The 26367-nt window shown below is 44.3% G+C and overlaps 1 protein-coding gene and 1 pseudogene across 1 annotated transcript in view; one reads left to right on the forward strand and one right to left on the reverse strand.

Annotated features, from left to right (window-relative positions):
* The window catches only part of LOC149438047 (NACHT, LRR and PYD domains-containing protein 3-like), a 55055-nt gene extending 33068 nt beyond the window's left edge, over positions 1–21987 (forward strand). The window contains exons 6-10 of the mRNA XM_089660299.1: positions 10069–10200; positions 11942–12112; positions 17107–17286; positions 18180–18256; positions 18357–21987. Coding sequence (XP_089516425.1) covers positions 10069–10200; positions 11942–12112; positions 17107–17286; positions 18180–18219 — 523 coding nt within the window. The 3' untranslated portion in view covers positions 18220–18256; positions 18357–21987. The remainder of the gene's footprint in view (positions 1–10068; positions 10201–11941; positions 12113–17106; positions 17287–18179; positions 18257–18356) is intronic.
* Positions 21988–25338: 3351 nt separating this feature from the next.
* Positions 25339–26367, reverse strand: part of LOC149438048 (uncharacterized) — a 39870-nt pseudogene continuing 38841 nt past the window's right edge.

A 26367-nucleotide genomic window follows, 5' to 3' on the forward strand; every position in this document is an offset into this window, starting at 1 on the left:
ACACTCCCCAGGATTAGGACACTCACGAGGATTAGGACAGTCCCCAGGATTAGGACACTTATGAGGATTAGGACACTCCCCAGGATTAGGACACTTACGAGGATTAGGACAACCCCCCAGGATTAGGACACTCCCCAGGATCAGCACAACCCAGGATTAAGACACACCCCAGGATTAGAACAACCCCCAGGATAGAACAATCCCCAGGATTAGAACAACCCCCAGGATTAGGACACTCACGAGAATTAGGACACCCCCCAGGATTAGAGATTTTTAGCACAATAAAATTATCAACAAAAGTATGGACTATGGAACAATAAAATAATAACGATTTATTCACCCTGAAGTCACCTCTTATCATATATATAAGTCTGATTTATTAGGAGGTATATGGACAGTGAAATCAATGTCATGTTGCTTCAACAGTACTCTGTACAAATATAAAGTTAGGCCTAGGAGCTTTAACTAATATAAAACAAACTTCCACTCACACTGTAAAAGAATAAAAGTTGGCAGCTACAGAAACTGTAGCTGCTGACTTTTAAAAAACAGCCACTTACCTGTCCCAAGATCCTATGGTGTCCTCCCTGCAGCCCATTTCACTGGTCATTTTCTCTCCCTGGTGTCGGCATCTTCAGTGTGGGCACCCGGCTGTGACAGCTTGCGGCTTCACAGCCAAGTACCCACTGCACATGCGCGAGTAGCACTGCACTTCATGAATGGTCCTGTTGTCTTCTGGGAACTGTCACATGTCGAAGAAGACTACGGGGAGGAAGGACAACTTTCTCTTTCGATCACCTAGGCAATTGCAGTGGAAGTGGGAGCAGGTACCTGTCAATTTTGGGAACCCGCTCCCCAAAGGTGCCAATCCTTAATGGGGGGCTGGGAACCAGTCTTTAAAGAGGAACTTCCCCTTTTGGGTGGAGCTCTGCTTTAATTACAAGTAAACTAGCAGATGATAGGGTCCACCCAATCAGTCTCTTCCCTCAAATTCCTCAGCAGCAGAATGTGAGGATCAAGTCTCTGCTACTGACTCAGTTTGACTTAATTACTTGATTTCTAGGTGGAGGTTATGCCTTCGAAGAGGATATAATGCCAGAAATCTATCACAAAAAACAATGGAACCCACATACAGTTACCTTCACTGGTCAGAGGAAATATTGCAAATGAGTTATCAAATTATACAGTACCTTAGCAATAAATGAAGTTGTGGTGAATTATGGAACCACACACAGGTATTCATAAGGCTGCTTATGTGATGATCCATAGAGGGTATTTAGAGAGCTTTCAAGGAGATCCAATGGCAGTGATTTAGATCAAGAGAGTATATTTTCTCTGGCTTGAGGAAGAGAGAGAGAGAGCATCCATCGATTGTGTGAGAATGCCAATCTGTTAGGTTGAGAGAGTAATCGATCAAGATAGTATTTTCAAGAGAGAGTGATAATGGAGAAAGAGAGAGGGAGTCATCAAGAGAGCAAGTCCAATTAACCACTTGAGCCCCAGAGGATTTACCCCCCTTAATGACCACGCCTTTTTTTGCTGTTTGGTGCTGCACTAATTCAAATGATAATTGCGCGGTCATGCAATGCTGTACCCAAACGAAATTTACGTCTTTTTCTTCACACAAATAGAGCTTTCTTTTGGTGGTATTTGATCACCTGTGCGCTTTTTATTTTTTGCGCTATAAACAAAAAAACAGCAAAACTTTTGAAAAAAAACAATATTTTCTACTTTCAGCTATAAAAAATATATTGTAAACTCAAAGTTAGTCATAAATTTAAGCCAAAATGTATTCTGCTCCATGTTTTTGGTAAAAAAATTCCCAATAAGTGTATATTGATTGCTTTGTGTGAAAGTTATAGCGTCTACAAACTATGGGAGAGATAATGGAATTTACGCCTTTTTTTGCTATACAGCGCTGCACTAATTCAAATGATAATTGCGCGGTCATGCAATGCTGTACCCAAACGAAATTTACGTCCTTTTTTCACTCAAATAGAGCTTTCTTTTGGTGGTATTTGATCACCTGTGCGCTTTTTTTTTTTGCGCTATAAACAAAAAAAACACAAAAATTTTGAAAAAAAACAATATTTTCTACTTTCAGCTAGAAAAAATATATCGTAAACTCAAAGTTAGTCATAAATTTAAACCAAAATGTATTCTGCTCCATGTTTTTGGTAAGAAAAATCCCAATAAGTGTATATTGATTGCTTTGTGTGACAGTTATAGCGTCTACAAACTATGGGAGAGATACTGTAATTTATGCATTTTTTTGCTATACAGCGCTGCACTAACTCAAATGATAATTGCGCGGTCATGCAATGCTGCACCCAAACAAAATTTATGCCCTTTTTTTCACACAAATAGAGCTTTCTTTTGGTGGTATTTTATCACCTGTGCGCTTTTTATTTTTTGCGCTATAATCAAAAAAATACGAAAATTTTGAAAAAAAACAATATTTTCTACTTTAAGCTATAAAAAATATATCATAAACTCAAAGTTAGTCATAAATTTAAGCCAAAATGTATTCTGCTCCATGTTTTTGGTAAAAAAAAATCCCGTGCATCAGCGGGCAAACTGGCGCTATCTAGGAGGGGCGCTAACACTATCGGAAGTCACCAGTGACACTAATACAGTGATCAGTAAAAATCTGTTCACTGTAATCAATGACACTGGTGACAGGGCAGTGAAGGGGTTAACTGGGGGGGGGGGGGAGGGGGGCAATCAAGGGGTTAAATGGGATTTCTGGTGCACTAGCGGGCAAACTGGCGCTATCTGGGAGGGGCGCTAACACTATCGGAAGTCGCCAGCGACACTGATACAGTGATCAGTAAAAATCTGTTCACTGATCAGTGACACTGGTGACAGGGCAGTGAAGGGGTTAACTGGGGGGGGGGCGATCAAGGGGTTAAACGGGATTACTGGTGTACTGGCGGGCAATCTGGCGCTATCTGGGAGGGGCGCTAACACTATCGGAAGTCGCCAGCGACACTGATACAGTGATCAGTAAAAATCGCTTCACTGATCAGTGACACTGGTGACAGGGCAGTGAAGGGGTTAATTGGGGGGGGGGTGATCAGGGGGTTAAACGGGATTACTGGTGTACTGGTGGGCAAACTGGCTCTATCTGGGAGGGGCGCTAACTCTATCGGAAGTCGCCAGCGACACTGATCAGTAAAAATCGCTTCACTGATCAGTGACACTGGTGACAGGGCAGTGAAAGGGTTAACTGGGGGGGGGGGGGGCGATCAAGGGGTTAAATGTGTCCTAGAGTGTTCTAACTGTAGTGTAGTGCTTGTGTACTCACTCTTTGGATGTCTTCTTCTCTGTCTGGAACGGAATGTGTCCAGGCAGAGAAGAATGACATCATATCCTGCCCTGTGTAAATATCAACACAGGACAGGATAGGACAGGGACCGATCATGTGATTTCAGCCAGAAATCACTGGCTGAAATCTAATGATCGATCCCTCCTGGATCGAATCGTATCACCCGCGGGTCGGCGGGAGCGCACGCGCGCCCCCTACCCGAGAATGTGTCGGGAGCGCGGAGCACGTTTTAAAACGTGGTTTTGCGCTCCACTGCCGCCCTGCACACGTATATATACAGTGGCAGGGCGGCAAGCGGTTAAGAAAAAGTAAGATCCCTTTCCTGTCTGAGCTTCCCCTCTATTGCTAAAATGTCCCTTATCTAAGGACTAGTTTAGAAGGTGTAGTCCAGAATATTTACCCACATCTGTTTGGAAGGCACTTTTATTGATTATCCTGTTTGTATAAGTGCTGACTGTACCTGTCCACCAGATGGTGCTCTAAGACTAGGAATTGCTCATTTAGTTCTTCTGAAAGTACATTTTTATTTACATAAATTAATCCTATCTGAAATACTATATTTTATCCATGAGTTAAAGTGGTTGTAACCCCTCACATGCACCCAGTGAAGTGACTGCCTCAGTAGATATGCAGAGAGGAAACAAATCCTCCTACATACAGTAAGTTGTACCTGTTTATCTGCAGTATTCTCTTTTGTACATCCTTTCAAAAGTGCTTATTTTAGACAAAATCCTTCTGCATTTGTCAATATCACAGAGGATGGGGCAGGGAGCTGAAGTGAGAGCTCTGTGAGAGCTGGTTGGAGGAAAGGGACACCCCCCACATACACACAGCAAACAGGAACTATGTTGTGAATAGATAATCTGTCTGCAGAGCTCTCTCCCCCCTCCCTCTGATACAAATTTTATCTCATGTGTTGGGAAAACTTTTCAGAAGTGATTGGTGCTGATAACAGAGTAAACACTACAGATAGCTGTGCTTTGTTCAGATTCCATGCGTGAGGTTTACAACCACTGGCATTCTACATATATTATCCTCACCGAAGGGTCAGCAGTGTGATATTATTCTTTAATGTTCCTTCATTTTAATCATGACATAATAAGTATAATATCGTCATTTTCCATCTTACTTTGATTCCTCCATTTTGCAAAATCATAATTGTTTCTTATTTCTAAGTGTTACAATAATACATACAAGTAGAGTAACAATTCTCGTATCATGGTTGTTGTTTATCTGGTGTGGTTCTCTGTATACACAGAAATTGCAAAGCATTTTAACACTTTATAGTTTATATTCTCAATTCCAATGATGTCCATCAGGTCTGTAACGTTTTGGTTTCATTCACAAATTGTTCATAGTATAGAATAGTGAAATAAAATCACTTCACTCTTCTGCATTGAGCTCTCTCTGGATCTTCTAGTTTTTACAGAGTCCCAGAGATTGTCCTTATTAAAGTGGTTCTAAAAGTAGGATGTTTTTTACCTTAATGCATTTTATGCATTAAGGTAAAAAAAACTTCTGCATGCTGCTTGATCCTCAGATTCCCTTTGATACTCACCTGAGCCTGATCTTGATGGGCAATGGGCATTAGAGTAGCATCCCCTAAACTCTCTCCTCATTGTCTCAGAGACAGCAGTTTGAGCTATTGGCTCCTGCTGCTGTCAATCACAGCCAGTGAGAAGGAAGCAGGGAGTGGGGCTGAACCGCACTCTGTGTGTCTATGGAAACCTAGAGCGGGGCTCAGGGGCAGGCCCGGACAAGTACCCAATAGCAAGTGGCTTGCTATAAGGGCACTCAACAAGAGGGGAGGAGCCAGGAGCACTGGTGGGGGAACCAAGAAAAGGAAGATCAGGGCTGCTCTTTGCAAAACCATTGCACAGAGCAGGTAGGTATGACATGATTGTTATAAAAAAAAATTGCAATTTTGCTTTTAGAATCACTTTAATCATTTTCTGTGTACCAACACCATTTGTCCGTCATTTTCATCAACAGAATAACAATGGGAGCAGCTGAACAGGCAGAGTTTTTTTCTTGCTAGCTGAGATACACTCATAGACTTGTCTTCCTCAGTTCTAGAACTGGTTGGTGTCTATTTGATTATTCATTTTCCTCCGTGTTGTCAGCTTTGAGTATCCTTGGATTTAAGTGGGCTGTACACAACCTTCTCTTGCCAATCAAACACTCAGGTACTTCAGTCCTCAGATTAGTAAATATCTGTAATTCTCAGGTACATCAGTCCTCAGATTAGTAAACATCTGTGATTCTCAGGTACATCAGTCCTCAGATTAGTAAACATCTGTGATTCTCAGGTACTTCAGTCCTCAGATTAGTAAACATCTGTGATTCTCAGGTACTTCAGTCCTCAGATTAGTAAACATCTGTGATTCTCAGGTACATCAGTCCTCAGATTAGTAAACATCTGTGATTCTCAGGTACTTCAGTCCTCAGATTAGTAAACATCTGTAATTCTCAGGTACATCAGTCCTCAGATTAGTAAACATCTGTGATTCTCAGGTACATCAGTCCTCAGATTAGTAAACATCTGTGATTCTCAGGTACATCAGTCCTCAGATTAGTAAACATCTGTGATTCTCAGGTACTTCAGTCCTCAGATTAGTAAACATCTGTGATTCTCAGGTACATCAGTCCTCAGATTAGTAAACATCTGTGATTCTCAGGTACTTCAGTCCTCAGATTAGTAAACATCTGTGATTCTCAGGTACTTCAGTCCTCAGATTAGTAAACATCTGTGATTCTGAGTTTAGGTGAAGTTAAAGCGGAGTTCCACTCAAAAGCAAAAGCTCAGTTTATTTGCCTCCTCCCCCCCTCCACTGCCATATTTGGTACCTTTTGGGGGGCAGATACCTTTTTTTGACAGGTACCCACTACCACTTCCGGCTCAGATCTGTAAGTTTGGCCCCCTCCTTCCTCCCACAGTCTCCTGGGAACCTTCACAGGTACCAGAAGACTGCCGGACCAATGAGGATGCGCAGTGCTACTCACACATGCGCAATGTGAACCCAGCTGTGAAGCCACAAGCTCTCACAGCCTGGTGCCCACAGTTGTGATGCCAGAGCTGGGGAGAGAAGAGGCAGAGAAGGGTGAGAACATCACTGGGTCCAGGAAAAGGTGAGTGTATGTTTATTAACATACATAAAATACAGTTTTTGTAGCTGCTGACTTTTAATAACAACAAAAATGACTGGAACTCTGCTTTAAGCTCAGGATTTCATTGACATTCATCTCATTTATAATTTAATTTCAGAGAAACACTGGCATACCCCACCACAAGGCCCCTTTCAGATGGGGCAGACATGTCAGCGGATCCACCTTGTCAGTGGGGGATCTCTCTGCTGATCCCCACTGAGAAGGAGGATGAAAGGTCCGTGTCCATTCTGCTCCTTCTATGGGGGGTCAGATAGAAATGGACTGCCTGTCCATTTCCATCTGACTGCCGTCTGATTCGATCCATCAGATGGATGGGGAATGGATCCCCATCCGTGTTTTTGACGTACAGGATCACATCAAATGCCCGTGGGTGTCAGAGGATCAGGGGCAGACTGACCATTTGAAAAATCTGGGCACTGCCCAAAGGCCTGGGGTCAGTAGGGGGCCCCATGAGATGCCCCTGGTACTTCTTTCATAGGCTTTTTTGAGTTTGGGCAAGGACACAGGGGCCCCATGATCCCCTATTGCCTGGGGGCCCCATGAGTTGTCAGTCCACCCCTGCAGAGGATATTTGTCCACTGACACCTGCCGGTCCATAGAGGTCTGTGAATGGTCTGTTCGGGTCCGCCTGAAAAACTGACAAGCGGACCCGATCGGACTGTCAGTGGGAAAGAGGCCTAATGGTTCCAGCAGTAGGCATAATAAAAGGAGGTTTTTTTCTTCTGGAGAAACCTAGAACCTAGAGTTACTCCAATTCCTCTGTTTAGAAAAGTGGGTGAAATAGGAGATAAGATTCCTCCACCTTGAAATCCTTTCCTCCACTACAAATCCAATCTTCTCTCCCTGGAAATCTGTTCCTCCAATATTGGAGGCAGTACAGACACAAGTCAGAAGGTTCCTTCTTCATTTCTCCCTTTTCCTATCTTCCAATATACAGCACAGACCCTCAACATGAAAGGATTATAAGAGGCTCTTGTTATTATCAGTACACATATAATGGGTTCCCCTAAAACTGTATGGGGGTGAGATGACCAGTGGGGTGAAACAATGACTGCAATCCTTCACATTACACTTCTTATGCCCCCCAATATTGTGACCTTATGTCCCATCAATAGATTCTATGACCTTCCCAGTGTGTCTGCATCTTGTAGAGTTTGTCCAGTGTTCAGCAGTGGTGCCATCTGACATATCACCCTCCTCCTGCCGGGTCAGGATTTGCCAGTCATTCATTGGTGGGCAGGAATGGGTGTGTCCAGCCAATGGAGGGAAAGCTTATTGTTCAGTGATCTGGGGAATGGAAATGTAATAGACCCAACTGGAACAGGGGCTTTTGGAGGGGACTGCAGGCTAGCCTCTTGCCTACTGACCATGGCCCTGGCATCTGAGGGGATTCAAGTCCATGTCTCCCCAAAACACACAGATTCTGAGAACTGGAGGCCCAAGAAATAGATTTGCCGGCTCTGTGCCCAAACTAGCATTGACTGCTTCAACCTCCTTCCTTCCTAGACTTAAAGACTCCAAGAACATGTTGATATAATCAGGAAAACAACCTCATGCTGAGGACGCTTGCTCTAATTTGTTTATTAGGTGTTATGTGTTTCCTATCTTCTCCCATTGTGTGCCTCCTAGGTGTGCATTCCCATTGTTAATTGAGTTGAGTCACCTATTATTTTATTGTTTGTCTGTTGGTAAGTCCTTCTGGAGGTGCCTACATGATAGGATTAGACTGATGTCAGCTTCACCTTGTTATCTAATCAGTGTGGGATGTTTATCCTGATGGAGGTCCTTCTGGAGGTGCCTACATGATAGGATTAGACCGATGTCAGCTTCACCTCGTTATCTAACCAGTGTGGGATGTTTATCCTGATGGAGGTCCTTCTGGAGGTGCCTACGTGATAGGATTAGACCGATGTCAGCTTCACCTCGTTATCTAACCAGTGTGGGATGTTTATCCTGATGGAGGTCCTTCTGGAGGTGCCTACATGATAGGATTAGACCGATGTCAGCTTCACCTCGTTATCTAACCAGTGTGGGATGTTTATCCTGATGGAGGTCCTTCTGGAGGTGCCTACATGATAGGATTAGACCGATGTCAGCTTCACCTCATTATCTAACCAGTGTGGGGTGTTTATCCTGATGGAGGTCCTTCTGGAGGTGCCTACATGATAGGATTAGACCGATGTCAGCTTCACCTCGTTATCTAACCAGTGTGGGATGTTTATCCTGATGGAGGTCCTTCTGGAGGTGCCTACATGATAAGATTAGACCGATGTCAGCTTCACCTCGTTATCTAACCAGTGTGGGATGTTTATCCTGATGGAGGTCCTTCTGGAGGTGCCTACATGATAGGATTAGACCGATGTCAGCTTCACCTCGTTATCTAACCAGTGTGGGGTGTTTATCCTGATGGAGGTCCTTCTGGAGGTGCCTACATGATAGGATTAGACCGATGTCAGCTTCACCTCGTTATCTAACCAGTGTGGGATGTTTATCCTGATGGAGGTCCTTCTGGAGGTGCCTACATGATAAGATTAGACCGATGTCAGCTTCACCTCGTTATCTAACCAGTGTGGGATGTTTATCCTGATGGAGGTCCTTCTGGAGGTGTCTACATGATAGGATTAGACCGATGTCAGCTTCACCTCGTTATCTAACCAGTGTGGGATGTTTATCCTGATGGAGGTCCTTCTGGAGGTGCCTACATGATAAGATTAGACCGATGTCAGCTTCACCTCGTTATCTAACCAGTGTGGGATGTTTATCCTGATGGAGGTCCTTCTGGAGGTGCCTACATGATAGGATTAGACCGATGTCAGCTTCACCTCGTTATCTAACCAGTGTGGGATGTTTATCCTGATGGAGGTCCTTCTGGAGGTGCCTACATGATAAGATTAGACCGATGTCAGCTTCACCTCGTTATCTAATCAATGTGGGATGATTATCTCAATGTGTAATATTTGTTTTATTGTTCATGAGGGGATTTGTTCTCTTTCTGGATTGTGAAAAAACCTGTGTTTTCTGTTCAATAAAGAGTTCCAGTTTTGGCATCCAAGCTAGTCTTGTTTAGTCTTAGGTGCAATGCTCAGCTATAATACCTCGGTCCTGTGTGTCAGTGGCATGGAAGCTGTTCTCTGGTGGAATCATCCAATCAGGGTCAAAGGCATTCCGTTACAGGAAATAATGCCAAGGGTATCATCATCCCAACATTGGAGGGGGCAATTGTCTGCAAAAGTGGGAGGAAATTGGAATGTCTGGATTGCATTTTATATTTGGAACCAAAGTAGTGTTTCAGGATTTTCTAGAAACAGTTGAGGAATGGAAACCACTGTGTAGGTAGGCTGGAGATCCTGTATATATATCAGGGGCCTCCTTTACGTTTTTTTTGAAGTGTGACTTCAAAGACTGCTCATAGCCACCAATGAAAAGTCTTCATCGGGTCCAGTATGAGACTGTAGAGCCGGAGGGAAGGTAGCCATGTGAAAGGGAAATGTTGGTTGTTACATTTTTATTCTTGTTGTCAGAGGTAATACATTCTTGGTGTTAATTAATATCTCATTTTTTGTTTTTTTTAGATTTGAGGGTTGTATTATTTCCAGTAAAGAAAACAGAGCAGAAGATGATGAAGAGTCCTCCTCTTCAAATGACATGAAGTCTGATACTCTTTCCTTTCTGATTAACTCACATAGTAACATTCAGGAATTAAGGTAAGAGAAATCTGTGATACTGCAATGATCAGCAAATGTGACGTCTTGTGTGTTCCCATCTCTCATTGTTTCCTTATATCTTTGGGTGTCCTCCATCCTCACTGAATCTTCCATCACCTGCCCTCTTCTCATGTGTTCTCCTTTCACTAAGTGAATCTTTCTCTTTGCAATCCCATCCATGGGACTTAATGTGGTATTAAAAGGTTCAGGGATTTAAAAAAAATAACAAATATGTCATACTTACCGGCTCTGTGCTGTGGTTTTTCAAGAGCAGCCCCAGTCCTCTTCTTGGGTCCCCAGTCAGTGCTCCAGGCCCTTCCCTCCAGCCTTGTGCCCCCATAGGATGTAGCTTGCTATAGGGACACCCATACAGGCTCAATCCCAAGCTGCCACCCCGTGTATCTATTCACACATAGATCACAGCTCTGCCCCACCACCTCTTTCTCCACATTGGCTCACCAGCTGTGATTGACAGTAGCGTGAGCCAATGACGACCACTGCTGTCTCAACCATTGAGGAAGAATGGCATCAAGACTCTTGTGCACATTGTTGGATTGAGATGGGGCTCAGGTGAGATTTAGGGGGCTGGGGGCACTGCTGCATACAGAAGTTTTTTTTACCTTCATGCATTGAATGCATGAAGGTAAAAAACCTTGAGCCTTGAAAACCACTTTAATGTTCCCCCGAAAGTAGAACTGTGACCAGGCTATGGACATATGGAATGAACATCCATAGTCTTAACAAGCAGAGAATAAGATTTCAAACAAGTCCTCACTGACCTCTGTAGCTTCAGATACCAAGGATCAATTCATCCTCAAAAAATAGACTTTGTATATCAAGAGTGACTATCAGTTGGTCATTATGAGTTCTGGTTTCATCAATATTCATGTGACCCAACCTCCAGAGTGTGAGGTATTAATTTACAGGTCTGGCATGTGAAACTTGACATTATCCAGCAGTCCCTTTTCCATGTGTAGGTGGTTATTTGTATATACTTCCCAGGGAACATTGACAGAAAGTCTTCTTATTGGCAGTATGTTCACATTATGACCAGATCTACCACCTCGGGCTGATGAGATCCATTAGATGTAAGTATCACTGTCCATAGGTCAGTGTTCTGGATCAGTAACAACAGTGTGATTGCTGTAAAGATCCAGAATGGTAAGCATTCCATGGACGGGTTATGTAGATCAATATCATCCATTATGATTTGGAGCATAATATTGTTACCAACTGCATGAAAGGATGAATGAATGATCTGCTGGATATTGCTGTAGATGAAGCACTTGAACCCTCTAGTTTTGTGTTCTTGCATGGCACATTGCTGTTGGAAGACATAATATCTGGGATTTAATCATCTCCAGCATCTCTAGAGCACCTTTATCCACATGATTACAGCTTGTGGATGTTTTAGTGAGACTATATGTGGATGGTCCTTGGTCTTATTGATACTCTGTGGAAGGGTGTCGGACTAATTCTGTTCCCCTACAAGGATTCTTGGAGGACTTACAGACTTTACATTACATACAAGGAGGAAGTCTGCACTGACTGATTGCACTAGATGTTTTTCTCAGCTTCATGTCTGTCTGAAATCAGTCTGCAGATGTCTGACTTCACCAAAGACATAGGGGTCATTTCCTAAAACAAAAGTTCTTTTTTGACAAAGACGTTTTCCTCCTTTTTGATTTTATATTAGTTTTGTGATCACAATGCCCTTATGTGTCTGTATTTGTCTCTGCAGTTTGGATAGAGGTGTTGTGACTTCTTCCTACTGTGATGATCTCCATTCCATCCTTATCACTAACCGATCCCTTATCAGACTGTATTTATCAGATATTAATCTGAAAGACTCTGGAATGAAACTTCTGTGTGAGGGACTCCGACATCCTGGCTGTACTCTGCAGGAGATGAGGTGAGAATCATACTATAAATCATATAATCTCCTGGACTCCAGGATAAACCTTCTGTGTGAGCGGCTCCGACATCCTGGCTGTACTCTGCAGGAGATGAGGTGAGAATTATACTATAAATGATATAATCTGCAGGACTCCAGGATAAACCTTCTGTGTGAGGGGCTCCGACATCCTGGCTGTACTCTGCAGGAGATGAGGTAAGAATTATACTATAAATTATATAATCTGCAGGACTCCAGGATAAACCTTCTGTGTGAGGGGCTCCGACATCCTGGCTGTACTCTGCAGGAGATGAGGTGAGAATCATACTATAAATGATATAATCTGCAGGACTCCAGGATAAACCTTCTGTGTGAGGGAATCCGACATCCTGACTGTACTCTGCAGGAGATGAGGTGAGAATCATACTATAAATGATATAATCTGCAGGACTCCGGGATAAACCTTCTGTGTGAGGGGCTCCGACATCCTGGCTGTACTCTGCAGGAGATGAGGTAAGAATTATACTATAAATGATATAATCTGCAGGACTCTGTGATAAACCTTCTGTGTGAGGGGCTCCGACATCCTGGCTGTACTCTGCAGGAGATGAGGTGAGAATTATACTATAAATGATATAATCTGCAGGACTCCGGGATAAACCTTCTGTGTGAGGGGCTCCGACATCCTGGCTGTACTCTGCAGGAGATGAGGTGAGAATTATACTATAAATGATATAATCTGCAGGACTCCGGAATAAACCTTCTGTGTGAGGGGCTCCGACATCCTGGCTGTACTCTGCAGGAGATGAGGTAAGAATTATACTATAAATGATATAATCTGCAGGACTCTGGAATAAACCTTCTGTGTGAGGGGCTCCAACATCCTGGCTGTACTCTGCAGAAGATGAGGTGAGAATCATACTATAAATGATATAATCTGCAGGACTCCGGGATAAACCTTCTGTGTGAGGGACTCTGACTGTCACGTACCTGATAGGAGACTGAATTGACAAGGTTGGCCTCACTTGTGTCACAAGCCCTGACCCCGCTGAGGTTTGATCAGAGGGAGTCTAGGGACCAGGGGGACAAGAGCGCCAGTGTTGTTGCTTGCGGGTCTTGCAGATGATGGCCTGGAAAGGCAGTATATCCTCTGATTAGAATACTGTAGTAGCAGACAGAGCAGGTTCTGGGTAATGCCTGATGTGCAGCAGAGCAAGTAGGTAGCCAGGACACAGAACAGGAGCAGGGTCAAAAGAAGCCAAGGTCATCAACAGTCAGGCAGTGAGGTACAGAATCAGTAGGAGAAGCCAAGGTCAGGAGCAGAGCTGAAGTCAGGAACCAGGAGAAGGAGAGTAATCAGAGTCGGGTCAGGAACAAGCTGGGTCAGCACCAAAGGAATTGCAAAGGAAACAAGCAGGACACTGGGGGAAGCTGAAGACCAGTCAGCACTGAATGAGCACCAAGGTGCTCTTTAAATAGCCTGCCCAGCGCCGGCAGGCATGCCTGGGTCCTAGTGCCTGCCTGTTCCGTCATTGGTGACAGGCGCGCCTGGGTCCTAGTGCCTGCCTGAAATGCCTTGTCGGGATCCTGCACATGCGCAGATTCATGCCCTGCGGCGATCTTCTTGTTCCCTGACACTGACATCCTGGCTGTACTCTGCAGGACATGAGGTGAGAATTATACTACAAATGATATAATCTGCAGGACTCCGGGATAAACCTTCTGTGTGAGGGGCTCCGACATCCTGGCTGTACTCTGCAGGAGATGAGGTGAGAATTATACTATAAATGATATAATCTGCAGGACTCCGGGATAAACCTTCTGTATGAGGGGCTCCGACATCCTGGCTGTACTCTGCAGGAGATGAGGTGAGAATTATACTATACATTATATAATCTGCAGGACTCCGGGATAAACCTTCTGTATGAGGGGCTCCGACATCCTGGCTGTACTCTGCAGGAGATGAGGTGAGAATTATACTACAAATTATATAATCTGCAGGACTCCGGGATAAACCTTCTGTGTGAGGGACTCCGACATCCTGGCTGTACTCTGCAGAAGATGAGGTGAGAATTATACTATAAATCATATAATCTGCAGGACTCCGGGATAAACCTTCTGTGTGAGGGGCTCTGATCAATTAACTCCAAACTTTATTAGATGAGAAAAAGGAGAGAGGGATGCCTGTCAGCAAAAGTATGTCATCTTAGGATACACCCACTATCAGGCTCCTGAGAATTAATATAAAAGATTGGTTAAACCTGCCACCACTTTTGCTTTATATTGGCTCTTGAAATTTACAAAGGCAACAATTTAGAAATTGGATACATGATTGAGCACTTTTAGATAAACAATGATTTTTATTCAGGTTTGTATTTCAGACCAAAATGAGGAACAAATAAGAAGGAAGGAAGGACAGAGGGACATTGTTCCAAATAAGGGGCAGTCCCTCAAAATCAGGGATGGTTGGGAGCTATGTAGATCTATGATGTACACTACAGGTGATCAAATTCTTCCATGTTTTAGACTAAAACTTCTATATTAGGGATCTAGACATATTATCTAATGGAAGGTTTAAACCAAAGACAGACTTCTGCTTGGCATGTCACACTGGGAGTTCAGACGTTATATCTATGTCAAGGGGTGGATTGTTGTTTGGATGATACAAAAACACAATAAAGTCCATTTGGCCCATAAAGACTGAGTAATAACATTTATCACCCAATAAAACAAGCACGAGATCTATCCATCTAGTAGACAAATGTTTCTTATATATATATCTTCAACATCAGATGTTTCCTGACTGGTAGGGAGGAGTGAATCTGCTTGGATTCAACTCCCCACAGGGTCAGGATATCCCGTCTGAAATGTACAAACCTAAACTTTACAGTGAATTCCACTGAAGTCTATGTGGGGGGATCGTGTTCATAAATTCCATCTTATAGGTGGGATTAATAATGACACATCATTCTCATCACGTTGTAATAGGCTTTCTTTGATGGCACAGAGTGATTGGACACTGTGTTCTGTCTGATGTACAATTGTCCTTCCACTGCTACCACCAGACAGGTTCTATCAAATGCTTCCCAAGAATGAGGAGATTGCTAATGATAGAGGAGTGCAACATTGGACAACAGTAAGATCGTTGTCATCATGGAGAATAGGACTCACTGGTGGAAGCCTAACTTTTATTCTTACTATGAGGAAAGTAAGTCATATTATGTGAGGGATTTTAGATGCACACTTCTCCTTGGCTTAGATGGTTTTTCTTTCCCATAATGCAGTGGTGTTCTCCAAACAAAAGGCAGCTCCAAGAACACATGGTCAGTAACAAGTGAATGCCTTGCTTTGAGCAACCCAAACATAAAAGCCCCTACCAATATATAATACATGCCAATACAAATCTAACCTAAAATCCCACACCCTGAAACAAAATCACCCCTTGAGAAAAACCTCACACCAGTAGAAGTGGCTAGTCTCAAATCAACTGAAAGGTTACATTAAAGACAAGAAGCTGCAAAGGATTTGCTTGCTCAAAGAGCTTGCAATCAGAAGTGTAGTTTTCTGTTACCCTAATCTCTTGTTATGAAGTCTTCCAGTTTTTTCATCTTCTCTCTACAACAGCTTCCAATACACTGGCACTATGGGTGCTCTGTGCCCTCTTTTATAAGGAGGGGTCTGGTTTATTCAAACACCCAATTTTGGCCCTTCTAAGCCTGATGGTCATAGTTCAAATGCCAAACAGGGCATTATGGTTCCAGAAATCGTGGTCTGTTTAATCTGCATACAAAAAAAAATCTTACCTATTATCTAAAACGGCCAACCTCACACTGGTAATATTATCCTAACCCTCAAGGAATGTACAATCTAAGATCCCTAACTCATTTTCTGGAGTACCCAGAGGAAACACACGCAGGCACAGGGAGAACATGAAAACTCCAGGCAGGTGGTACCATGGCTGGGATTTGAACCAGCGCCTCTTGTGGTGCAAGGTGGAAGTGCTAACCACATAGCCACTGTGTCGATAACTAACACAGTTGTCAATTGTTCTTATATCAGCTCTAAACCAAACTTTGAAACCCTCAGATGGTTGCTGTCATAGATGATCACATAGGCAGCACCCTGGCAACTGCATATCTACTTGGAGGGTAAGATGGCACCTTCTTTGGCTGTAAAGGACAGGAGGGTTTAATAGAACAATAAAGGTGGGATTACCAAATCAATGTTTAAGTGAAGAAGTTCAGTATTGGTTGGAAAGTTTCCGTTATACATATGGTATTAGCCTTAGCCCCTGTTCACACTGATGTGACTTGTCATTGTATTTGACTGTTCAAATCTCATGACAAGTCACATCCAAAGATCAGCAATGGGACCGTTATAACGTGTGACTCCAACTTAGTTGGAGTCCCTACAATTTGGAAAGTAGTTCCTGCACTACTTCTGCCAATTTCAGGTGTGACTTGCATAGACCTGTGTGCATGAAGTCACACAGATGTCTGAAAGTCACACCTGAAGTTGCATTTTTATGCAACTTTGAAATTGTGAGATTCCAAGTGAAGACACAAGATTTCTAAGTCACATTCAGTGTGATGCAGGGCTCAAGGTCCTATTCACACTTGTCTGTTTTCATGCAGCAATACTCATGGATTTTGCTGCATGGAGACGCATGTCAAGTAGAAATCCCATTATTTCCTATGTGGCCGGTTCCCATCTATGTGCCGCAGTTTAGTGTGGAAGGGAATCTATATGGAGCCATTCACCCCTCCAATGTGTGCATCACCATGTACGCTGCAACATACCCACAACAGTGTAAATCCAGACTAAGACTTTTTAGGTGGGTGACAATTCACCTCCATTTCACAAGGGGGGTCCAACCAATATTCCATGAACTCATTCATCCGAATGTCCCAACATCTCATTTTCTAAGACCCTCCCACTGATTATTCATTGGAATGTGTCTACTACCAGTCACTGGAAGAACATTTCACCTTTTTTTCTTTTTCTCCCATCAGTGTTTGTGACTGTAATGTGACATTATCGTGCCGCAATGATCTTCGCTCCGTTATCACCACAAACCCAACTCTGACTAAATTGTATATGACATTGGATGATAAAAGGAAGATGTCAGACTCAGCAGTGAATCGTCGTTGTCAGGTCCTCTGTCAGGCGGGCTTCACTGTGAATAGAGAAAAGTAAGATCTGTTCTATTGGAGATAACATACATGCTGAGCCTTAGAATGTGAAGAGTAAAATGTAGACAACATTGGATGGTGATGAGATGATGGAAGGGGGTCATTGTTGGGAGGTCTTCTGACACCCAGGCTGCACTGTAATGAAAATGAAAGGACGGGGTGACAACCATTCTATACAATTTTTGTAGAACCCATTGGAGGTCCCTGGAGTTGTACAGATAATGAGAGAGATGACTGAGATTTCCTGTGCCAGTCACAGATTTCCCAGATGATGGAGAATGTATTCCTGATCCCAAGTTTAATTATTACAGATGGGTGAATGAGGAACATCAGATCCACCAATAATAATCTTAGTCAGGTCCCACAATCTTCCACAAAGTTTTACCTTTAAGGAAAAATAACCTCCATTAAAAACTATCCCAACCATCCCCCGCTGTCTATTCAATATATAAGCATAACTGAGCCAATCAGATGTGTGTTCTCAGCTGTATACATGACAACCCAGCACTCTAGGTATACAGTCTGCTATTCCAATGGTTGGATGGCCATGAGTGTGTGGGCCCCTGCCATGGTGAGGACCCCTCAGTATTAGGTGTGTGATTCACAAAGTGGTTGGGGCCCTATAAATGTGTGGATGTGGGGGGGGGGGGGCACTTTTCAAACTCCTAAAGTGTGAGGACAGAGGGGACGGTTTGGTGTATTTGCATACTGGGGTCAGGTATGAAGAGATGAGATCACACATCCCACCATCTACATACAATCTACGTCAGATCTCCTCCCAGCATAGGAGACCACTGACGTACATTGTACGACTGCAGATTTGTACATTACACATTTCCATCATCGCAGCAACATTTGCTCATCTATCACTCTCATTTTATTCTTCTATGAAGGCGTAGAGGATGCAAAATTAAAATTACATACAGAAGATAAGAAAATGATCGTGGTGAAGCCATCTCCTCCTCTGCAGGTAATACACAGATGCTGATATGAAGAGAATGTCCAGAATGGAATGATATCAGATTAACCTGTTCATGATACTGATTATGCATCATTTTCTTCACATTCAGATGATGAAGATTCTACTGACTGATATCTACGGTGATCTGTCCTTCCTCTGATTCCTCCGTTGTATTGCTACTCCCTAATGCACAGATGTCAAACACAAGGCCCGCAGGCCGATTCTGGCTCTCCAGGCCATTTCATGTGGCCCTTGCACCTCTCCTGCAGTTACCCCCTTGTCTCCACCTTCACCTTGTCTCAACAGTCAGCAGCAGAGAGGAAAATAGAACTTCTCTTCCAAATCCTGCACTTCTCAGTGTGGCTGCACTCATCTCTGCCTCCCTGGTCTCAGCATTTAGCAGACTCTGGTAACTGACTCCACTACTCCTCTGGTCCTCCTCCAGACCCTGCACCTTCTGATTTCCAGCTCTGCCCCCAAAGGCGGTGCACTGTGATGTTAGGGAGGGTGCGGGATTCTTGACATCTGATATAATGGGGGTGGGGTGCTGTGGACATCTAGACTTACAGATACAACCGGCCCTTTGAGGACAATCATAATGCTGATGCGGCCCGTGATGAAATGGAGTTTGACACCCGTGCCCTAATGTATTCATTGCTACAAAATAAACAATGTGATTATTGGATCTTAAGATAACATCAGCCTAGGGGCGCATGGTCGGCGATGAGAGGGTGAAGACATAGTAGAACAGAGCTCTGGTGCTCCTGGACCTTCAGCTCGACTTTGGACAGAATATTATTTCTGCAATGTCCACCACAAAACCGTGGAAAACAACCAAAGCCCCAGCTGTGACTAAAACTGCAGTGATGTAACATAAATGTAAAAGTGGGATAGTTTTCCCAATATCTTCGATGTGATCTGTAGAAGGATGTGATTGTAGATCTAGTTTCATTCCGTGTTATTAGAGATACAGTATTCAGTAGTCAGTCAGAGACATATGGTCACCAATTAGCAGTGGAAAGGACAGAGCAGCTTCTAGGCCAGGAGATGCCAAAAAACCTCCCATCCATGTAGACATGGATTTCACACCTTCCTGAACCTGAAACAAGAGCTCTATCCATTTCTGCTACAAGAACCAGCAGGAGACCAGGAGAAGGCTCCAGAATGTCTGCCAGCTTTGATTTATATCCACAGATCAAAGGAAGCTATTTCACCTCTCATAAAGGCTAAAATATTAGTTTCAGAGAGATGGAAATACTTCCTTCTGATTGGACACACTGTAGGCTCCATCTGCATGTAAAACTGTATTTGTAGCTTCTGTAGAATTCCAGAGAAACACACAAAACAGTTATATGTTTGTGACAGCTGAACAATGATTGGTACTGTCGTGATCAGACTGGTGTGCTGGTGTTGGAAATCCTAATCCTGACCCAGCCAGCAGAACCGTTGACGGCCCATTCAACTTTGGTCACTTCAGAACACAGAATGTCCTGTTAATTAGCCAAACCTGTGTGTCTTTTGTAAATCTTTTTCTTTGAATATCATTATGCACTGCCCACTTTCGGGATACTAAATTATAAAATGAATAAGTGACTTCTGTGTGCTAAGCTAGGACTCATACCCCTGGAGAGATTGTTGTATTGTAGTGTCTATGTGCGCAGTCTAATTTCATTGCCAATCTGTGTGAAATTGTACTGCGTGCTGACAGATTGCATGCAGATTGTAAACTAGCAGATCTGCAAAAGATCTGTGTGTGTGTGGTGGCCCAGCAGACCAGTCTGCAAACAAACTGGTGTGCGGACAGCAAGAAGAGTGATCAACACCGGTGTGCCAATTGCTAGACTGCTCCCCAACCCTTAGAGTGCACCAGATTGTATGTAAGATTTGTAACTGCCTGTGTGTAGTCAGCCAGCTGGATTGGAGTCTCCCTCTAGTGATGACCAGATGTAGTGCGGGCTGTGAAAGTGTATCATGGCCAGTCTTTACTGCTCCAAATAAGTGCCCCTTATTCCCTCTTACCTCAGGTCTAGGACCACACGCTGGTTAGCTAGCCACCATGTGCTTGCATTTCCTTGACAGACACATGTACTGGTGGTCCAATCAGAACACTTCACACATCAGTAGTGCACACCCCCAGATTAATAGGGCATGTGTACTGGATGTCCAATCAGAACCCTCCAGGCCTAAGCAGTGCACACCCCCAGATTAATATGACATGTGTACTGGATGTCCAATCAGAACCCTCCAGGCCCCAGCAGTGCACACCCCCAGATTAATATGACATGTGTACTGGTGGTCCAATCAGAACCCTCCAGGCCCCAGCAGTGTCCCCAGCCCTGAATTCTCACCAATGGAACTCTCCAGTGAAATCTCCTCTCATCAATTACTAGCCGGATTCTCTCTATTACCTCCTGTATGTACAAAACTCACCCAAATCTCTCCCCTCCTCACCATCCACTAGAAATTGGAGGAATTGTTTCTTCTTCCTGAAATCCAGACCTAGAGAGGAATAGAAAAGAACCAACAAACCCCACAAAGTCTTTTTATAGAGATTTATTCCATCAAATCCAAACTATTCTACACATATTTATTCCATGGAATATGAAGAGATTTTTCTATCAATAATCCCATCAAATCTGCGTGTTTATTGGACTTTATTCCCAGCAATAATCAATCAGGAATCCATGCCAGCAATCATCAGATCAATAGGAATGTTTCCAATATCCAGTGATCACGGTTTGATCCTCCAACATAACCAGTGCACAGAATGATAAATCTATCCCATGAAATGGATCTTATTGATTGGTTGATGTCATTTATTGATCTATTGATTCCCTTCTATGATAGAATAGATTGATTTCTCCATGTATTGATCATCCTCTCCATATATCTCTTCACCTTGTCTAACATCATACAAATCCTGAATGCTATAAATCTCAGTCCTGTCCATGAATTGTATGTGACTCGGGTCTTTATAATACCATATACTGGACTGTTACTTCATTCCCTATTTTTATATCGTCTTCTTACACCTGTCCTGATGAAGTGACACTTTGAAGCCATGAAACGCGTTGATGGTGTATTTTACATTCACTTGTCCAGTAAACTCCGACCTTCTGAAGAAAACATTTCAGAGTTTCCTCCTTTACTATGGGCTCCTCTGCTGACCTCACCCTCAATTTTTCTTGAGGTGAAAGTTCTCCACCGGGATCCAAATCCTGCTTAGTATACGATGATCCGGAATTCCCCGATGACTATGGAGGGTGACCACCCATTGACTTCAGTGAGGAGAGGGACATATTCTCCACAAGTCCTCAGATAGGTTGTCTGATCCCTGGATGGGTTCCCACAACCTCCCAGATGTGAGTACATGCACCGTACTTCTCCCCATCTTCTAGAACCATCTCCCACCTTCTGGTATCCATCACTACGCTCAGTACCATCTCTCCCATGGTCTTTTATCCTCTTTTCCCATCTCCTGATGGTTTGGAGGATTTCTACATATTGCTCTCATGACAGGTCTACTTTAGTTGTATGCAGAGAGGAGGGGGAGGAGTACACAGACTCCTCCCAGTGTTAGTTTATGAGGGGGAACTATAGGGTGTTTTTCCCCTTTCCAGTCACAATATCCCCTGAGGAGCCCACACTGTGTGCAGGTACCCCCAGACATGAGACTGTCCGCCAATCTGGTCCTTTCCTGATAGATCAGATGACAAAGTCATATCTATGAGGGTCTCTGTCATGTCATGTCTATGGGCCCCTTATTGTACTATAACCCCTCCTGACCTGTACTGGTAAATATCCGGGCTGTGATTGGTGAGGACAATACTGCTGTTATCTCCAATATTGTTCTATGGGTGGGATTTGTAGGAAGATTCTGTACAGAGGCTCCTATTCATTCACAAAACTAAAGCCCAAGAAACACCCTTTACTATGCTTCAGTGAACGACCACAGGAGTGATCGGTACCAATCACTCACTGTGTTCATTCAGGAAGGGGCTAGTAAACATGACATGCCAACCCCTCTACTCTCCATCCTGAACACCACACTGATCTCCCACCCCAGCATCAGCCAGTGTGGAAGGCAGGAGGGGAAGTCAGACAGCAGTACTGCACAGAGGGGGGCTGGGAATCGGTAGGAGGGAGTTTTATTGATGGGGAAGTATTTGGACATTTTGATCTCCTCGTGGCTCCCCTACAGCAGCGGAAGCCAGTGGGAGGGGAGAGGAGAAGCCAGAAGCAGGGGAGCCACAGATGGATCGGTGCTGCGGGGGGAGGGAGGATCACTGCTGTGGGGGGATCAGTGCTGCAGGGGGAGGGAGGATCAGTGCTGTGGGGAGATGGGTGCTGTGAGGGGATCACTGCTGTGGGGGGATGGGTGCTGTGGGGGGATCAGTGCTGCAGGAGGAGGGGATCAGTGCTGTGGGGGGATGGGTGCTGTGGGGGATGGGTGCTGTGGGAGGATCAGTGCTGTGGGGTGATCAGTGCTGCAGGGGGATGTTAGAGCTGCGGGGAGCCATCTTAGAGGACAGGCAGAGGGGCTGTGGAGTGGAGGGAAGCTCAGCAGACCAGGCACTCATAGCAGAAGGGGGAAAGCCATGACAGTATGTTGTAGTCACCTGACCAGCTGGAGGCAGTTCTGTAGGTCAGTAGGACATCAGTACATCCATGGCAGGGAAAGGGTTCAAGTGCCACCTAGGGGCCATTGTTCAGTAACAACGTTTTTTATCATCTCAATGGCACACCCCATCTTAGGGCTGGACATGTTGGGTATCTATTGACTTGGCACAACCTCATCTTTTATATTTTACAAACAATTAGTAAAATAATGTATTTGTGTTCTCAAACATTACATTTAGTGTATTTTGTACTGATTGAGCGAATATCATGTGACATAAAAATCAGAACTCTCACCATTGTATTCTCCAGGGCCTCTGATGTCACAGAATAGATGTTTGGGGGTTTATCTCATCTTCAGGACCAAAATCTGCATTTCCCATGTGTGCAAAATCATGCAGAAACAGCTCTGGCAGTGAGAGGGTTAATGTGGGCTAGATGGGATCACTCTGCTGGGGTCACACTGTACACATTAGAGCGCCCCCTAGCTGCAGCCTGGTAATAACATTGCTGGGAGGTCTATTCACTGCTACATACTTCCCACCTTTATAGAAACATATTCTGCAGCACAGTGGCTCAGTGGTTAGCACTTCCTCCTAGCAGCACTAATGTCATTGATTTGAATTCCAACCACTTCCCTACCTGCCTGGAGTTTGCATGTTCACCCTGTGCCTGCATGGGTTTCCTCTGGGTACTCCGGTTTCCTCTGACACTCCAAAGACATGCTGGAAGGTAATTGGTTCCTGTCTATATTGGCCCCTAGTATGTGTATGTATGAATGTTAGGGACCTTAGATTGTAGGCTCCTCGGGGGCGGGGACTGATGGGTAATATGTAAATTGATGGCCCTATATAAGTAGCTGTAATCATCTAGGAGTCTGTTCATAAAACAATTGCACAGCAATACACCCGGTGAATGTGCCTGTCATTCCCTCTGTGTGAATGGGATGGGGGGAGTAGAGGGAGTAGGCTCTGTGCTGGGCGGGGTGAATGGTTTCCATGGATATAAAATGGAGAATACCACATTTGGCAATAAGATGGTTCTAATTTCTATGATACTTAGCGCCATCTAAAGGCCAGAAAAGTATGGCATTTATTTATTGACTTTGTAAATTCATCCTTGCCCCTAGGTGGATGCTGCACCCATCCCCCGCCGGGTCCAAGTGTGAGAACTCAGCGATCACGTGATTGCTGACCAGGAGTTCTCACAGCCGTTCTGAGCAGAGAGCGGTGACTGTCCGTCACCGCTCTCTGCCCTGCCCCCCCCACACTCACTGGGCTGTGGAGGGGGAGAGTGCAGCTGGTCCAGACTCTGATGTCGGGATCTTTCCCCAGCCTGGACCGGCTGAGTGACATCAGCTGACAGCGGGCTTCACCTGAAAATGGGTCACAGGAGTTCAGAATGAACTGCACTCCTCTGATCCACAGGAGAAGTACAGACAAAAGAGCTTTGCCTGAACTTCTCCTTCATAGAATATGTTCCTCCAACATGTCCTATTCCTGATCTGTGCCGGCTGTCCCATGTCCTGGTATGAAGACGTCTCCTCTTCTCTCTGTATTGCTTCCTTTGTGTGAGATCCCCGGAGATACTGCCAGTCCCTCTGATTTCCTATTAAAACTGACCACACTAGGAATGAGAGCTCAGCGTGGTCAGTTCTCTAGCTGTGCTGGGAGCTCAGCCTGCTCTCCTCCAATCATCAGACTTGTCCTGACATCCCCCTCCCTGCACAGCCAGTCACTGGGAAGACCAGTGAACTGAAGACAAGTGATCACATGAACAGTAGTAAGGAGAATGTCACTTCCTGATATCATTGCTTACTACTAGTGAAATCTGTGAATGATCACCGAGGTCACATGGTACAGGGCTATTCCCAACAGACTTGTACCATGTGACAAGCTGGGACCAATCACAGCATTTCTCAATGGCTGCAGGAATGCAGCCGGAGAGAAGGAGAAATTATTGCTTTTACAGCCTTCATGGGTGTAAAAAAACCCATAAATTATATAAAATAAAAATAAAAATGTAAAAAAATGTTTTGAAAAATTATAACTTTTGGTTATAAACTAATTTGGGTTATTTTTTTTTGTAAAAGTCTATCTGAATACATTTTGGCCGATTTATGAAGAAAGATTATTTATTTGCAAAACTTTATAAGAAAAAAACCTTTTTTTCAAAATTTTTGGACATTTTCATTTATATAGCCAAAAAAATTAAAATTCCAGCGGTGAATAAATACAACCAAAATAAAGTTTTATGGGTCTCCGAGTGCGGGAGTGTGACCTCAGAGTGCGGGAGTACGACCTCAGGGTGCGGGAGTACGACCTCAGGGTGCGGGAGTGTGACCTCAGGGTGCGGGAGTGTGACCTCAGAGTGCGGGAGTACGACCTCAGGGTGCGGGAGTACGACCTCAGGGTGCGGGAGTGTGACCTCAGGGTGCGGGAGTGTGACCTCAGGGTGCGGGAGTGTGACCTCAGAGTGCGGGAGTATGACCTCACAGTGCGGGAGTGTGACCTCAGAGTGCGGGAGTGTGACCTCAGGGTGTGCGGGTGTGACCTCAGGGTGCGGGAGTGTGACCTCAGGGTGCGGGAGTGTGACCTCAGAGTGCGGGAGTGTGACCTCAGAGTGCGGGAGTGTGACCTCAGGGATTAGTATGGAGCCATGTCTGATGAAGGAAACCAAAGGCTCTATTTATAGAACATTCATTGGACCAATGAGACAATCATTCCTCCGGCTGTGACAACATCCCGCCCTATGTTAAGTAACACAGTGATTTCCTATGATCGCCGGCTCCATCTAGTGGCCACAATGAGGTGATTTTTCTGAAATCTCTCCATCAGTAAAACTAGCCCAATATGATATTATGGCCACTAGATGGAGCCAATGATCATAAGAAATAAAATACGGCCAAAACTCCTCCCAGCTGGAGAATGCCGGTCACATCCGTTCAACATTGTTCTCCATAGACCTCCAAGTGTTTGTGAAATCTCCCACCACAAAATGCACTCAGCCAATCACAGGGCAGGACTCCATTTTTATTTGTCTCCTGCCATCAATGGCCAACCCGGTCCCACACTTCATCCATGTCTTTGGGGACCTCTGATCTCCTTATTAACTGTTTCTTCCATGATGAAGATCAGCCATGGAGTATATCTGAGGTGTATATCAGGGTGTGCTTCTTCCCCACATGAGAGCTGGGATGTCCAGCAACATTCATCTAGAAAACATTTCCCGCACTCAAGGCACTAATACACCTCCAGGGCTGTGTGGGACCCCTGATGTACAGGAAGACAGGCCTTCAGTGAGGAACATTTCCCTTACTCAGGACAGGAAAGTGGCTTCTCCCCCATGTGAGATCTTTGAAGTCTTTATTTAAAGATGGGACTTATCTGAAAAACATTTTCCACACTCAGGACAGGAATGCGTCTTTTCCCTAAGTGAGACCATTGATGCATGAAAAAGATCTGCTTGTTTTACAAGACATTTCCCACACTCAGAACAGAGAA

Source organism: Staurois parvus, unplaced genomic scaffold, assembly GCF_062004578.1.
Source record: "Staurois parvus isolate SC_StPar_1 unplaced genomic scaffold, SC_StPar_1.0 ptg001222l, whole genome shotgun sequence".
NCBI lineage: Eukaryota > Metazoa > Chordata > Amphibia > Anura > Ranidae > Staurois > Staurois parvus.